This window comes from Sorghum bicolor, chromosome 3 (genome assembly GCF_000003195.3).
Source record: "Sorghum bicolor cultivar BTx623 chromosome 3, Sorghum_bicolor_NCBIv3, whole genome shotgun sequence".
NCBI lineage: Eukaryota > Viridiplantae > Streptophyta > Magnoliopsida > Poales > Poaceae > Sorghum > Sorghum bicolor.
The window spans coordinates 62,226,739-62,241,906 of record NC_012872.2 but is presented as its reverse complement, the minus strand read 5'-3'; the positions used below and the strand labels follow the sequence as shown (position 1 = coordinate 62,241,906).

The 15,168-nt window shown below is 44.4% G+C and overlaps 2 protein-coding genes across 3 annotated transcripts; both read right to left on the bottom strand.

Moving 5' to 3' along the window:
• Positions 821 to 4,953, bottom strand: LOC8062160 (clathrin interactor EPSIN 1). Of its 2 annotated transcripts, XM_021458081.1 has the most exons (12): positions 4,607 to 4,953; positions 4,444 to 4,495; positions 4,234 to 4,313; positions 4,062 to 4,140; positions 3,869 to 3,952; positions 3,644 to 3,789; positions 3,299 to 3,562; positions 3,071 to 3,201; positions 2,642 to 2,829; positions 1,993 to 2,200; positions 1,600 to 1,875; positions 821 to 1,240 (listed from the first exon to the last, which is right to left on the bottom strand). In XM_021458081.1, the coding sequence occupies exons 1-12, from the start codon at positions 4,645 to 4,647 to the stop codon at positions 1,128 to 1,130; spliced, it is 1,662 nt and encodes a 553-aa protein (XP_021313756.1). In that variant the 5' UTR covers positions 4,648 to 4,953; the 3' UTR covers positions 821 to 1,127. The 2 variants fall into 2 exon arrangements, with proteins under 2 accessions (XP_021313756.1, XP_021313757.1); XM_021458082.1 differs by lacking the exons at positions 4,444 to 4,495; positions 4,607 to 4,953 and having other exon boundaries at positions 3,644 to 3,778; positions 4,234 to 4,296.
• Positions 5,759 to 10,293, bottom strand: LOC8075547 (proline-rich receptor-like protein kinase PERK9). The gene is made up of 8 exons (XM_002456282.2): positions 8,830 to 10,293; positions 8,338 to 8,745; positions 8,132 to 8,215; positions 7,979 to 8,049; positions 7,797 to 7,873; positions 7,537 to 7,684; positions 6,317 to 6,478; positions 5,759 to 6,229 (listed from the first exon to the last, which is right to left on the bottom strand). The coding sequence occupies exons 1-8, from the start codon at positions 9,719 to 9,721 to the stop codon at positions 6,044 to 6,046; spliced, it is 2,028 nt and encodes a 675-aa protein (XP_002456327.1). The 5' UTR covers positions 9,722 to 10,293; the 3' UTR covers positions 5,759 to 6,043.

Here is a 15,168-nt window from a genome sequence, read left to right as displayed (position 1 = left end):
TCCGACACGCAGAGCGCCGACGGCCGCGGGAGCCCAATGCACGGGACGCAGGCGGGCGCGAGCGTGATGAAGCGGGACGTAGTGGCTGCCTCCAAGTCGAGGCTGTTCGCGTTCCGGTCCTTCACGCGGGACAAGAAGGTGATCAAGCAGCCCGCCGGGGCCGCGGACACGGCATCTCCAGATAGACGCAAGGCGGGGGAGGCGTGCACGGAGAACAAGGAGAAGGGCAAGGAGAGGCGGAAGAGGTTCTGGAAGTGATCGAGAGGTGGTCGCGTGTGCTAGTTTTTGCCATGCACGTCGCGCCCGCCGCCGGGCACGTCACACAACGATGACTGTAGAATGCATTGTCGCGGTGCAGTTTAACCTTTTCTTTAGCACCATGTAAGTATCATGATAGGTATATAACATGAATTTGTTGATTCTCCTTTCATGTAATGATTTGTCTACAGTAGTGTTTTCCTCAAGTTGCTTGTTTGTTCGTTTGGCTGATAAGCTATGAGGTTGATTTATTGTGAGAGAAAAACACTACTGATGACTGGCAGATTCAGCTATTTATTGTGAGAGAAAAACACTACTGATGACTGGCAGATTCAGCTAATAAGCTCAAGAGAACATGCTTACATTCGAACATTTAAAAATTATAACCAAATATAAGAGATTTTTAGGAATGAAAGATGGTTCTGCATTAAATAGTAGCACAAAATTGGTAGTTATTATGTCATTACTTGTCATTTATCAACCAAACTCTATTAACAATGCTAACGCTAATGATAACGTCTGATTAGAAAATAATAAGGTAACGTACCCGTAGAAGTCCGAATGGGAAGAGAAAAAGGAAATCCTACTAATAAGGTAAGGATATGTCTTTTGTATTCTTTCATTTATTCTAAAATCTCTAGAATACACTGTAGTACAGGACAGGTATGGTCCAGAAATCAGATATTGCAACTCTACAAGAGCAACAGAGCATGGATAGGAAGACATGTTCACTCTCAAAGGCAAAGTAGAACATCTTGATGAAAGATCACTAGATGTCTCCAAACTGCTGATGCTAGAAATCTCTGCTCCACCAACACCATTGGTTCATATGGACGACGGAAAGCCAGAAGCCCAGAACTGCCAAGGCCTTATCCATCGAGCATAGTTGCCCCCATGTACCATGGAGCAGCTGAGGCTTCCTCCTCAGATCCGTTACTCATTTTCCCAACAATCCCGATATCTGAATGATGGACCTTCTTTGCTGCATATAATGATGAACACTCATAAGCTATAAAAACATTCATAAACTACTGTAACGAGAGTAATCTAGCCTGCTTAATTGTATAAGGCATCTTTTTATATGTAAAAGAATACACAAAGTACAATCTTGAAATATGTTCCTCATCGTTCCTACTAATAGAGAAATTATAACTTTACATGTGCAGAACTAGGATTGCAACTCATGATATATATAGTTTGCAATTTTCGTATGTACGGAGCAGGAACTATAACTCATGCATGATATATGCATAAAGCTAATAAAGTTTCTGTGAAAGCAGAGATGCAGAGGGCCCACCAAATACATTCATATAAAAGAAAATGGGTTATAGAAGTACATACGGGCAGTTATGTTCAAATCAATCAGGCCACGACTCAAAGAATCAGCCCATATGCCAGACTTGACCTCAAAGGATCCTTTCTTCACATCTGTTTTTGATGTTGACATTGACGCCGGCTCCAGCTTTGTGGGTGATTTGTTCAAGGATTTGACAGCACTTGCTTTAGGCAATTCGGTACGTGAAGTGAAGGCACCAAAATTCAGCTCCTCTAAAGGACTATGATCGGAACTTTTCACACTTACAGGAGGATCATGTCTTGGTTCATTAAGACCTGAACCTGTATTTGAAGAGAATAGATCGGAGTCAGATCCATCAAGATTCCTCACTGCAATTGCAGCAAAAGGATCAAAATCTGCAGCAATGGAATGCTGGTGAATTGAGTTTTTAGATTTGCCTGGGATGTCATGCGCTGAGAACTCTGTGTCTGAAGGGAATGATGTTGCAAAGGATGGTTGGAAGGGATAGAAAACAGAGGCTGAAGAATGTGCAAGGCAAGATGGATTATGCTCTGAGGATTTATTATTTCCGCGTCCTGAGAATTCTGTATCTGAATTGATGGAATCAGCAAATGATGATCTGCCTGCAAATAGATCAATAATGTCCTGTGATAACATCCAGGAAGGGGCAGTTAGGAAACTGATGTTAACATAGTAAGCAATTGTAATCATCAAGTATTTCATTAATCAAGTTTGTAAAGTGTTGATCACATAGTCAATATAATTAGGATATATTGTTCATTTGCCGTGAACAGATTCTACTTTCTTGTGTCACTGAAAAAGTGGGTCCTCAAGTTACGTCCTTCTGAAGTGTGATATTCATTTGCCATGAGAAGATTTTCAGCCTGCTTGTCTATGATTTTTTTCGGCTGCGGCTGCATGCTGAACCAGTTTGCTGTTTGCAGCCACAGCTGCAGCTGCAAAAGGCTGCAGCAAGCGCGCCCTTTTGTATCATATTTATGTAGGGTACAACATAAACAACCGCAAGATATGTAAAATGAAGTGAATTATTAAAAAGGTACCACTAGATACTATACTAGGGTAAACCTGTGCGTGAGAACCAGTTGCTGGAGTAGCATAATGGAAATCTGCATTAGCAAATAAATCAACTTCTGGCACAGAAGCAGTTCCAGCACGTGGCAGAGCTCTAGAAGTAGATGCAGTGGTGTCCACAAGGTCATCCATTAAACTTGGTCCAAAGAGATCCATATGATTAGAGCTAACATTAGCTGTTCCTGATGCATTTTAAAGGTAGAGATAAGTATAATGTCTAACAACAAAACGATGCATGTGGTCAAATTGAGATAAATCTACAGAAAAATCTTCGTGCCAGAGCTCATTATACTAATAACCAGAAGAATTCTGACGCAAGCTTCAGTACATACATAGCAAAATAACAATGTCTACCAACACAAAGCAACCATTCTAATACAACAATAACACCAGAATGTTCCACATAAGTAGAGGAATACAAACCAGATGTGGAAGGTTCTCGAGGGTTGAAGTCGTCGTCGTCATCTTCATTTGCTTTCTGTGAAATTGTTCCTCCAGATGTGGAATGAAGATTTGATGATGATTTCAGGTGTGATGTTGGAGAATCTTGATTTCTACAACATACCACATATCTTTCAGGGTGACATGCATCACAATGAAAAGAATTATCTAAGAAATGGTCACTGAAGGGATTCTGAAGTAAATAGTTACCTCCTGTGACGCCGTTCTCCCTTTATTGGCTTATAGTTAGTTGCACTGTTTGTGTTTTTTCTCGACATTTGTCTAGTACTTCTAAAATTTGAAATTGATCCTTTACTTTGGTTACTCCATTCCTTGCCTCTGTAGCTATTACTGGATGTGTCAGCTTCTTTTGAACTCTGTGTGCTCCCATAGTGAATACCAGATGAGTAGCTGCCACTGCCAGATGCTGCGCTTGACTTGTATGTTATTCCAGTTGATGACAAACCAAAGTACCTACATGTATGATCCATGTAAAGATGATATTTCTGCAGAGAATACCATGCTGCATCAGTAAGTAAGATATGAATGACTCACTTATCCCTCGTAGCAGCAGCCTTCTCTCTGATTTGCTGAAGTTTATCCCTATCATCCACGGTAGCTAGAACATTTTCAGCCTTCTTTCGAACGCTGAGCCCAACATCTTTTCCATTAGGCTCCACATACTCGAAACTTGTAAGTTTCTTCCCGAAAGGCAAACATCAGATGAGATCAGGTGTTATAAGCAGTGAAATTTGAATTGAACAGGCTGATGGCACATACCGCAATCTGTGAGCTATTGTCAATAATTTCATCGACAACACGTTCAGTTCCATTAGCTAAAAGATACTCAATCACAGTCAATGCCTGTAAATGAGATAAAGCAAGCAATCATGTACGAAGAAATTAAACAATCTAAACAGTGTATTCATCAACAATTAACTCCATATATCATTTCTCTCTTAAAAATACCGACCTTATACACATGGCGCCAATTTGCACCAGTGTTCCCCAGCCGTTGCCACAACACATTCATGATCATGGCACATTCATCACTGCAGAAAAACAGTGATGATAGAACAATAGAAAGAATTACAATAAATTTAAGAACAAGTGAGGTGGGGAAGAAACTGAGATTTGGCACCCACTATCTTTTGGTGGCTCTGGCAATGTCAGCCAAGTTGGAGCCGTGAGGACCCCATGGCTCGTCGCTGGTGGCATCTAGAACCTGCAGTCGAGAAGAAACACTCGTGATCGAAATCTACACAAATCTAAGAACCCAAAACATCGATGCGCCAGAAAACATTTGGGTATCAAAGTTAGACCGAGTGCGGATTCCAATAGAAGAAAACCCCAACCTTCTGCTCGATTTCCGGCACCTTGAGCACCTTAAGGTTCACCTCCCTCTTTCTGCGTATAAAGGGAAAAATAAAAAGGAAAAGGAAGAGCTAGCTGTTCACCAAAGTCCTTTATTTCTTTTAAAATAAAAAGAAAAATTTTGAGAAGAAACGCGGTTCTTACATCTCTCGCACGGTTTGATCGAGCACCTTCATGAAATCCATGGCGGCGAGAAGAAGGACGATCGTGGGCTCGACTCCGGTCTCCGGCTGCTTATCTCTTCGTCCTCTGGGGTTCCCTGGAGGGAGGATGCGCGAACGATTTTGCTTCCTCTCTCTGACTCTCTCTCTCGAGACGAACAACGGGAGGCTCGTGCGCAAACCGACTAGCACCCGGGCCGGCGTGGCGACTGGCGACCCGGGAAAAGGAAAAACGGTGGCGCCGCGGCGCGGAATGGTAGCGCGCACGCGCAGTTCCGTCGGCGGACCTGCGGCGCGGCTGCCACGTGTGTCCTGCAGGAGGGACTCCGAGTCCGGCGGCTCGGCGGCTCCTCGTCAAGGTTGGACTTGTCTCGGGCCCCTGGATCTTTCTTGCGAGCTTTCCGGACGTGGGCTTGTCAAGGATATTGGACCATCATCACATGGGCCGTGGGCTGGTTTGAGGTTCTGAATTTGCTACACTGGGGGAGTGGGGACAATCCACGGTCCCGCGGAGCGGAATCCCAGGCACGCTGTACATTGTCCGACGATTTCTTGTGAAACACGTGCTTCAGCCCTCGGCCCTCCAATTTTATTGGGCTTTCCTCTGACGTGGGCTCTTCATTAGATTCTCGCTAAAAGCCAATGTGGCCCACGACAGCCGAACTAAAACAACCCTTTTTTTTTTTTGCGAAGAAAAGGAAAGGGGGAAGCGACACCGACCGACAGACGTGCGGTGCAGCGGTCGCTCCTCCATCCACGCAGCTCGTACGCGTATTTCTTGGTAAGACATTGCCATCTGCCACCGGTTCTCCATCATGTGGCTGCCGCTCAAGAATTATTGCGACCGCGTCAAGGCGATCCACCACCGATCCTGATCGACGCGCGAGGGATGGGGATCTATGCAAATCTCAATGATATGTGCCCGCACCCAGCCTTTGGACAAAACGGAGGGTGGGAATAATTGAGCGTAGGATGCATGCAATTCATCATCAGCAATAAAAATTAGCACCGCTAATCATTGTACTTGTGCCCGCCCAACACAACGCCTGTATACAGCGAACTTAATCCTTATACAGAGACTTGCAGTGCAAGGGCAGCAACTGGCCAAGCCTGCTCCAAAAGCAGTGAGGAGGCATAGCAAGATTGTTTACTTCTTTTTAGACAATGAGCAGGATTGTTTACTGGAGTATTTATCTGAGAATGCCAGGAACAAAACTTTCTGTGTACTCTTTCACTGGGAAAAAAAAAAAGAGGATTCATTTACTTATCTCCTGAAAAAATGCAAAATTTATTCCACCGGGAACAAGAATTGCCTCAGGGAGGAGTAACAAAAAAAGAAAAAAGAAAGAATCATGTAAAAGAGATAATTACATGTAAAGAATGACCAAAAAGAATGTTAATGATCTTGTACCGAATCTGTTCACAAATCTCTTCGGCTTCTCCAGCTTGCTTGGCTCAACTCGTCGCTACAATCCCGGCTGCCGAATTCCCTCAGCTGGAACAATCTAATCTCCTCGGATTGTGGCTCTAAGAATACCTCGCTGCGTCCGGGTTGAAGGCCGTTGTTCAAATTAGAGTCTGCTAAACTATCTAGTGCTCTAACCACCTGGGAGATGAGACACGGTCACATTTTGATCCTTTGTCGTCAGTCATTCAGGAATAGGGGGGAAAAAGGTGTTGCAGAATATGTTACCTGCCCCATCCGTGGCCTCATTGCTGCAGAATGCCGAATGCATGCAGCTGCAGCTCCGATCATATGAAACATCTCGTTTTCATCGAACCTGTTTTCCATCCTAGGGTCAGGAAGGTCCCCAAACTCCCGATGCTCAATTGCCTTCATCAGAAGAGGGCGAGCCTGAAATTTTTCCAACATGCATAAGGTTGAGTTAAGACCATAACAGCAGTAAACCTATCCAAGTTCAAATGCTAAGCTCTCACAATGAAAAATAGAAACACACATACACACACATTGAGCCAAACATAGCCCCCATGGTATCTGTTACAACCGATTTCATTGATTGCATATGGGACTCATATTCTTTATTGTAAAGGACATAGAATCTTTCTAACTATATCAAACACTTGTGGACTTGTAGACCTAGTAGAGTAGAGGTGATCCTTGGACACGCCACATACGGGGAAAAATTCTTGCATCTCCCCTTATGGTTTGCATATCTACACTTGTGCTCTTTAGGAATGTGTTCAGATCAATTTAGGTGTCATTTGTGTAATGTGTCAGCTCCTTTCATGATTGCAACAGTTATAACTGGTGTTTTGCTTTGGTCCTGCATTAAGCTCCTTGAGTCATTGAAGTTCCCATCTGAGCTTCTTTCATGCTGAACCACAGTATGAAGACTGCAATAAATAAGTCCCTAGCACTCTAGCCACTTTTTGTGTGCCACTCTGGAAGAATAATCTGGTTGCCCACTTTATAAAAGGTACAGTTCCTAGAATTTTTAGCAACTGGTTCCCTCCAGATCACTCTTGGTTGACATGCAATGCAACTGGGACCAGTGGAAGGATTAAACATACAGTGGATAACAACCAGAAGCAATGCCCATGTCATGGAAGAAATACAATGGCCATTCAGCTTTTAAGGGAAAAGAATAAACTAGTGAAAGCATCAGCAGAGAATTAGCTACTGCAAGATAGAACTCAAATTTTGAGGCATTCCACTTCCACATCAACTTAATGGATATCTATCGACAGCCTGTGGAACAAGAAATCAACAGTCGAAACTTGAAGAAGTCTAGACACATCCATTGGTGTATCACAAAATGATCATGTTATTTATTAGTGGATCTCGATCTCATGACTATGGTTACTGATTAAAAATCATAAAATTTACGCATACTTTAGAATCTAACATTAGTGACATGCAGTAACTCCAACTATTATACAAAATAAACTCACCCATTCGACCAGACTTTCATCTCCCAACGGCTGAGAAGCATCAACAGGTTTTCTTCCTGTAATAAGCTCCAAAAGAACAACCCCAAAAGAATATACATCAGACTTTGCTGTTAACTTGCCTGATAATGCATACTCTGGAGCCAAATACCTGGAGAGGATATATATCATATTAGTTCTGTAAATTAAACTAGATATCGGGCATAGATTAGCCAATAAACTCTGAAAACTGCAAGATGGTGTGGATTAGCTTCATTACTTACCCAAATGTTCCCATGACACGTGTGGTGACATGTGTATTGGAATCGGCAGCTAACCTTGCAAGTCCAAAATCAGAAACCTGGATAGTTTCCATAGAATATATCAAATTTAGAAAACAATTATGATCACAACAGCATACCAAAATATTGACCTCTAGACTTATATATAGCAAATCACATCATACCTGAGCTTCGAAGTTGTTGTCCAACAAAATATTGGATGATTTAATATCTCTATGAATAATACGTGGATGACCTAATGAACAAAAACAGCAAATACTAAGAAAACTATCCAACATTAGGGGATCGCTGAAGAAATAGTTTAGTAAAAATATTACAATCTTCATGGAGGTAACCAATCCCTCGGGCTGCTCCAGCTGCGATCTTAACCCTTGTCCGCCAGTCCAGTGATGCCTCACTTACTGCAGTTTTGAGAGGTCAAGTCAATGGTCACATAAGCAATAAATAATTAGAGTGTTCAAATGAAGCTGGCATTGATTAAATGTTAGAGAATATTATTAACTGAAAGAAAAAATGTCCTCACCATGGAGGTGGTAATAGAGTGTGTTGTTGGGAACAAAATCATAAACAAGCATTCGCTGGCCCTCCGCAATGCAATAGCCTACTAGAGAAACCAAATGCCTATGATGTACTCTGCTGATAGTATCGACCTCAGCCTTGAACTCACGCTCGCCTTGCCCATTCCCAATCTTGAGCTTCTTCACGGCGACTGGGCGCCCATCTGGCAAAATGCCCTTGAACACACACCCAAATCCACCTTCGCCCAAAAGGTTCTCTTCTGCAAAGTCATCTGTGATAGCTGCCAAATTCTCTGGTGTGAACAGCATATGGGAATACCCAATCCCAGAGTCCGCTGGAGAGTATGGAAAACCATGGCTCCCAGTGCTGTACCTCATGAAAGGATACCCTGGCGATCTCAAGTAGAACCCGTCTGTCCAGCACAAACACTTAGCACTAGCTTGATGTGTAAAATTGGGGAATGCGTGAAAAACAACACCAGTGTTTGCACTCTTACCTGAAGCTAGTGAGGATCCAGCCGAAGATGGAATGTAATTGGGCGGTGGTGGTGGAGCTGGTTGCTGAGTAGGCAGTGCTGCCGGGGGCTCTATGCGCCGGCGCTTTTTCTTGACGAACCAAATGGTGGCGCCAATAAAGCTGAGCATAGCGAGACCGGCCAGTGCTACAATGGTGGTGGCTGCTTCCCTCGATATCTCGATGTTCTTGCCGCTGCCACTAGCTGCATGGGTCGAGTTCGAGTGCGACTTCACGGGCGAGTGCGGCGTGTAATGCGACTTGCCGTGATAGTGCGGAGGAGGCGGAGGAGCGATTCTTGGCGGGGGAGGCGAATAGGCAGCAACACGCGCGGGAGCCGGAGCTTGTGCAGCTGGAGCAGGCGACGGCGATGGTGAGTTGGATGGAGCCGGCGATGGCGGCGAGACGGTGGGAGGCGGCGGCGGAGGAAGGGACGGCGGTGGCGGTGATGGGTATACGCGGGGCTGAACGCGCGGCTGGTCCGTCGCCTGCGGGGGCGGCGGGGCTTGAGGCGGTGACGGGGTTGGGTATGGCAGTGGTGACGGTGGAAGCGACGGAGGGGGAGCGTCTGGCAGAGGAGGCGACAATGCCGGCGGCGGCGGCGACGGCGGCAATGGTGCAGGAGGCGGCGGCGATGGCTCCGGCAAAGGGGACGCCGGAGGTGGGCTACTTACCGGAGGAGGCGACGTTGCCGGAGGCGAAGAATGGTAGGTCGCGGAGACCGGCGGAGCGGAGGCGGACGACGAGTACGGGCAAGCCGGTGGCCGCGGAGCCGGCTGCGCCTGCGGCTGCCCGAAGTCCCCCTGGGGCGCGACGTACGCCGCCTGCCGCTGCTGCTGCGGGGGCAGGAAGGGATCCACATACCCGTAGCCCATCGGCACCGCCGCGCGCAACAGCCTCCACAGCAGCAGTGAGCCGTGCCCGCGCAGGCAGGGGATCTGCAGCGCCGCGCCGTGGGCCAGATCTCCCGCCCGCCGGGCGCAGTCGGCAGCTCAGCGGACTGCGTTGGGCGACTGATGAGCACGCCGTGCCCCCTGCAGAGTCTCGCGGCAGCGACAGCAGCGCTTCGAGATCCAGGCCTCCCCACCTCGAACGGCGTCGGCGGCGCGCGCCAGATCACGCCCCCGCGCTGGACCGAGGCCGCCCGCCCGCCAATGGGCGCAGCGCCACCAAACGAAGCACGCGGCAGCTACGGCCGGCCCCAGAGACGCCAAGATCCGGAGCCTCCCTCCCCTGCGGCGAGCCCTCCTGCCCAATGTAGCGCAATGCAGCAGCTGGCGCGCCTTCGCCGAGCTCGCCTCTTGCCTTCCCTGTCCGCCTGCCTGCCCCTGCCTGCCTTGGTGTCCGCGGCTGGACAGTAGAGAGAGAAGGAGTATAATTTTCTCTCTCTCCTTTTTCCGAAGAAAAAACAAGGCCTTTTTTTCCTCTTTGGTGTGTGCGACACTGGAGAGGGGTTGGTGCGAAGTCTATGGGAGATAGCTGGACTGAGGCCTTGTTTAGTTCCAAAAAATTTTGCAAAATCGGCACTGTAGTACTTTCGTTTGTATTTGACAAAAAATGTCCAATCATGGACTAACTAGGCTCAAAAGATTCGTCTCGTCAATTTCGACCAAACTGTGTAATCAGTTTTTATTTTTATCTATATTTAATACTTCATACATGTGTCTCAAGATTCGATGTGACGGGAAATCTGAAAAATTTTGCAAAATTTTTTAGGAACTAAACAAGGCCTGAGAGGAGCAAGCAGTACAGCTACAGAGGGGAGGCATCGGGAGTTGGGGGGGAGAGGCGAGGGGAAAACGCTAAAAAACACCGGTGGTATTGGTATTTCTCGTGCAGGTTGTCGCTAGTGGCTCCGCACCCACCGCTGGGCGCTGGCCTCGCGGCTCGGCGTCGCGCCCCGCGCCGTGCGGGGTGGAGACGGGGAAACCACGGGACCAAGCGCAGCTCAGCAGCTGGGCGGCGCACGGGCACGGAACGAACCCTCGTCATCGTCACCCACCCCGCCGTGTTGACGGCGGCGCGCGGACTGTTTCGGGGCAAACGAGACCAACAAATTGCGGGTTTGTTTGATTGCGCGCGGGAGCTCAAGCCGCAAGCTCATCCTGTAGCGCTGTGGGTTCATAGTTTACGGCGTACGATGTGAGGGTAGAGCTGGCTGGACTGTGGTGGGCTACGTGTATACATTTATTATGGTTTTAGAAAATGATCCACACTTGCAGTGTCTTCGTGAGGTAGCTTCAGATTTTGTGTTAGCTTTTATTTATTTTATGGACGCAATGCACTAGTGCGAACGATGGCAGAGCGTGTTTGTTTTGTTTGAGGCCGTATTTAGGCCTTGTGTAGTTCCTCAGTGAAAAGCTTTTGGGTAACATTTTTTGTATTTGATAATTATTATCTAACTATGAACTAACTGGATTTAAAAGATTCGTCTCGTAAATTATAAACTGTGCAATTAGTTAACTTCTATCTATATTTAATGCTCTATGTATGTGCTGCAAGATTCTATCTAAATCTTAAAAAGTTTTTGTATTCAAATGTGACTATGAGGCTTTAGTTCTCACTAAAAACTTTTCGTCTCATTACATTAAATGTTTGAACACACACATAGAACATTAAATATAAATTAAAAAAATAACTAATTGCACAGTTTGTATATATTTTACGAGACGGATCTTTTAGGTTTAATTAATCTATAATTGGACACTAATTACTATAATTACAAATGTGCTACAGTACCTATAAAATTTTCTTTTCGCGAACTAAACGAAGCCCGAACCCTCAACTCCTAAAGGAACCTGCTTCTGATCTCACTTTGATGTTGATGTCTGGATAAGTGAGTTTCTTAGGGTGAAACTATACGAGCCCTTAAAACATGACATATGATGTTATTGTCAAATGTGTTAGTATTTGTCTAAATTTTATCTCTAATTTATTGATGTACCATTATTTTTGTCCTTCCCACCTGTAGGCGCAGCCACTCACTATCATTCCAGGATCCTTGATTATTCCACCAAACCATCACCTCATCTTTATCCACTATAGGCTCCCGCTATTTCATTGAGATACTCCACCATCCACCATTGGTCCATTACTTTGATCTCGTCCTCCTCTAAGTCTCTAACCCCTCACTCCTCCTCCTACCTACACCCACTGTTAAAGTTCATAGTGAGATTTTATCACCTTATTGTCCAATTTATAAGTTGTCAACCATTGATAAGACAACTTTTTTTGCACTGTAGGTCCATGGGAGTCAACTAGGTTTTCTTCTTAGACAACAATGGATGTAGGAGGGGTCACGTATTCACAAAAAATGCACGAATCGTTGTGGCATAGTTGTTGTTGTTGTTGAGGTGCAATGTGTTTTGTTGTGGATCAGTAAACACATGTGGATACGATGTTCACAGTTATGCTTGTTGTTATTGTATTTAGTATGGTGTGAGCTACTGCTAGCAACATGAGTTTACATATAATAAACATGAACATGTTTAATGTTTTATGGTTTTAACGCTCCTTAACAAAACTCCAACACAACATTTAAAACATATTGTTCTAGAATTTTCTAAAGAAAGTATACGTTCGAGATTGATATGGTCATTCCTTTTTAACAAAATGTATGTGTCTCAACTAAATACTTTAAAATATTAATGAAAGGGTGTTTAATTAAGTAACTATATTATATCATTCTATCATTCCATTTAGATACTAGCTATAGTGTGATAGCACAACTAATTTGTACAAAAATGTACCCGCTTTGGTTTTTGCTAAGTCATCATCCATAGCATTGAGAAAATACATTTTCACAATATTGTCTAGTGAGGATATCAAGAATGCGAATACATATTACTATTCTCACTCTCTAACTTAAGTAAATATTCTTTAAATAATAATGTCATGCTATATCATGTCTTAATTTCTTTGTCAAAGGCGAGTATTCCATCCATTTCAAAAAGAGTGTCACTAAAGGGGTTTGTGACAGTACAACTAGGTTTATAAAAAAATAACAATATTTATCTCCAAATGAGTATGTTATAAAAATAAATTCAATAATTTATATAATGACATTGAGTATGCATCATAAATATGAATGTTTTCTAATATATCTAGTCAATGTTAAAAATATCTCACTTCTTGAAAAGTGAAAATAACACCTTTTACTTCTTTAGGATGTCCTCACTGAGCAGAACAAACTGCCACACGAGTATAGACATGAAAAAACAAAACAAAACAAAAACTTCCTAGCCATACGACATTATTGGAGTGGGCCATACAACCAGAGACACTTGGTTTGTGGTTAAGTGCGAGTTAGATGACTAACTCATCGCTAATGAGCTACTTTGTTATGTTCTCTTTATGTCACATTGTCAGATAGCTAGCTAAAAAAACATTGTTGACAACACCCTTTATGAGACGAAGGGTGGTAGATTTATCCATTTTGTGGCTGGATATGAGAGAGAGAGAGGAATTTAAGGCGACGTGGACTTGGTTTCTATTCGAGAAGCTAACGAGGTTTGTAGAGGAGAATACCTATTCTACTCATGTCCAAAGACAAACATAGGGAAATGGAGGGAGTATATATTTGGAATTAACTTTCACTATGTATGTGATATTGCGTTGTGTTCCACGCTGTTTTACGAGTGGCATGGTGGATCACACTGTATTTGGAACATGCATATGGGGCGGCACGAGTCTTCAGTCTTTTTGGTTGGCGTGTGACGTGCTACGTGCCCATGCAGTAAGGTTTGGGCTGAAACGGACGTAAAGTCTAAACGTACAAGGAAGAAACCATCACTGGATATTCCTCCTTTCCCACTGTACCGTGTCACAATGACATTGACACACCGCACCGTGCCATTCTACCCCACTTGGCCAGTTCCCTTGACCGACACGGCTCCATAGACGTAGCAGTAATTTAATTTGTAATTACTGCTCGTATCGTACTGATAAGCACACTGAGTGTTCAGAAGAAGCTAATCCAATTATTTAATGGATCAAGTCGCCCGACAGCTATGATCGATTTTTTTTTTAAAAAAAAGGATTATAAATAAAGATTTTCTAGATATAGTTTTACAGTCATAAACGAAGTCTATTGTTGAGCCGGTGACATTAACATTCGCTCTAGCATCCTTTTACTTGTTTCAAATCATGGTTGTCCCGCTCCTCCTGCATCACTGGATCAAGATACAAATAGAATTTTAGACTTTTCCTAGTTAGGTGAGTTCCTTCTAGTATTTTAGTTTTCAAAATTTAGTACACATTTTTTCTACCAAATATCTCTGTGCTATGACTAGTAGCAGTGTTTTATTACTACTTAAAAGTAAGGAGAGGTCCAACATTTTGGTAGTGATAAGTGAGAAAGGAACACAATTTTTAGTGCTTTCTTTAAAGTGCATATCACACGTGAGAGGAATAAGTATTCATTATGAGTTATTTCTCGGTTAGACCCGTCTATATCTATATATATCTTATATTTTCAATTCCCACCATCATTCTATCTTGACATGTAGAATATCCATATTAGCATCCGCTGACACAACCCACTAGCCTATGCAATTATATCTATAATAAATCAACAATCACATCATTTAATAATATATATTTAATTATCCAGAGTGTTAAAAATCATCCATTGACATGTATTATATAACAATATATTTATTCATCCATACAAGTAAATGTAAGTATTATAATTTTACATGTGATTTATGCAGCAAGACACAAGGTATTGTTTGTAGTAACTCCGAAACTCAAGCTCGCTCCTGGCTTCCTCCTGTACCATTGTCAAGAGGCTTTACGCTATTTCTTAGCATCATAAAAGTAAAACAACATAGCGAGCTGATTGAATACTTTGTCCACATTTCTATTTGCTAACCTCCAACAGCATATGAGCCGTCATATGCCTGCATGCAGGGACGAGGGAATGCAACGCTGCAGGTGCAAAGCACGTATCCGGAATTGAAAGGGGAATAATTAGCATTAGCAGACAGCAAGCAGAACAAAGGAGAAAACAAAAGCGGGCAGGGGGGCACGCATGGCAGGGCGCGCCGCGGGGCTGCCGCGTAGGCAGGCAGGCCTCCCGGTGGCCGGCGCGCTAGACAAATGCACCGCCCGCTCGGCCCCGCCGGTGGAGCCCAAGTGGCGTCGACTCGGTCGACGGCTGCGGCCACCGAGCGATCTGGCTGTGTGCGGCGCTGGCGGTGCCCCCCTCGCCATTTTTGTCGAGCAATGGAGTGTGACCGTGTGGTGGGCACTGGGCAGTGACGCGTGCGTGTGTGTATCACCGTATCGGCAGCCGAGGGCGAGAGAGTGCCTGCCAGTGCCA

What these genes read in the sequence shown, in the direction of transcription:
- LOC8062160 (XM_021458081.1), bottom strand. Translation starts at nt 4,647, where the DNA reads ATGGATTTCATGAAGGTGCTCGATCAAACCGTGCGAGAGAT. An exon ending in ATTGGCGCCATGTGTATAAG is followed by an intron (nt 3,953 to 4,061) that starts GTCGGTATTTTT and finishes TCTCATTTACAG; the next exon opens with GCATTGACTGTGATTGAGTA. An exon ending in CAACTGGTTCTCACGCACAG is followed by an intron (nt 2,201 to 2,641) that starts GTTTACCCTAGT and finishes ATGTTATCACAG; the next exon opens with GACATTATTGATCTATTTGC.
- LOC8075547 (XM_002456282.2), bottom strand. Translation starts at nt 9,721, where the DNA reads ATGGGCTACGGGTATGTGGATCCCTTCCTGCCCCCGCAGCAGCAGCGG. An exon ending in TGGTTACCTCCATGAAGATT is followed by an intron (nt 8,050 to 8,131) that starts GTAATATTTTTA and finishes TTTGTTCATTAG; the next exon opens with GTCATCCACGTATTATTCAT. An exon ending in ATGAAAGTCTGGTCGAATGG is followed by an intron (nt 6,479 to 7,536) that starts GTGAGTTTATTT and finishes GAAAAATTTCAG; the next exon opens with GCTCGCCCTCTTCTGATGAA.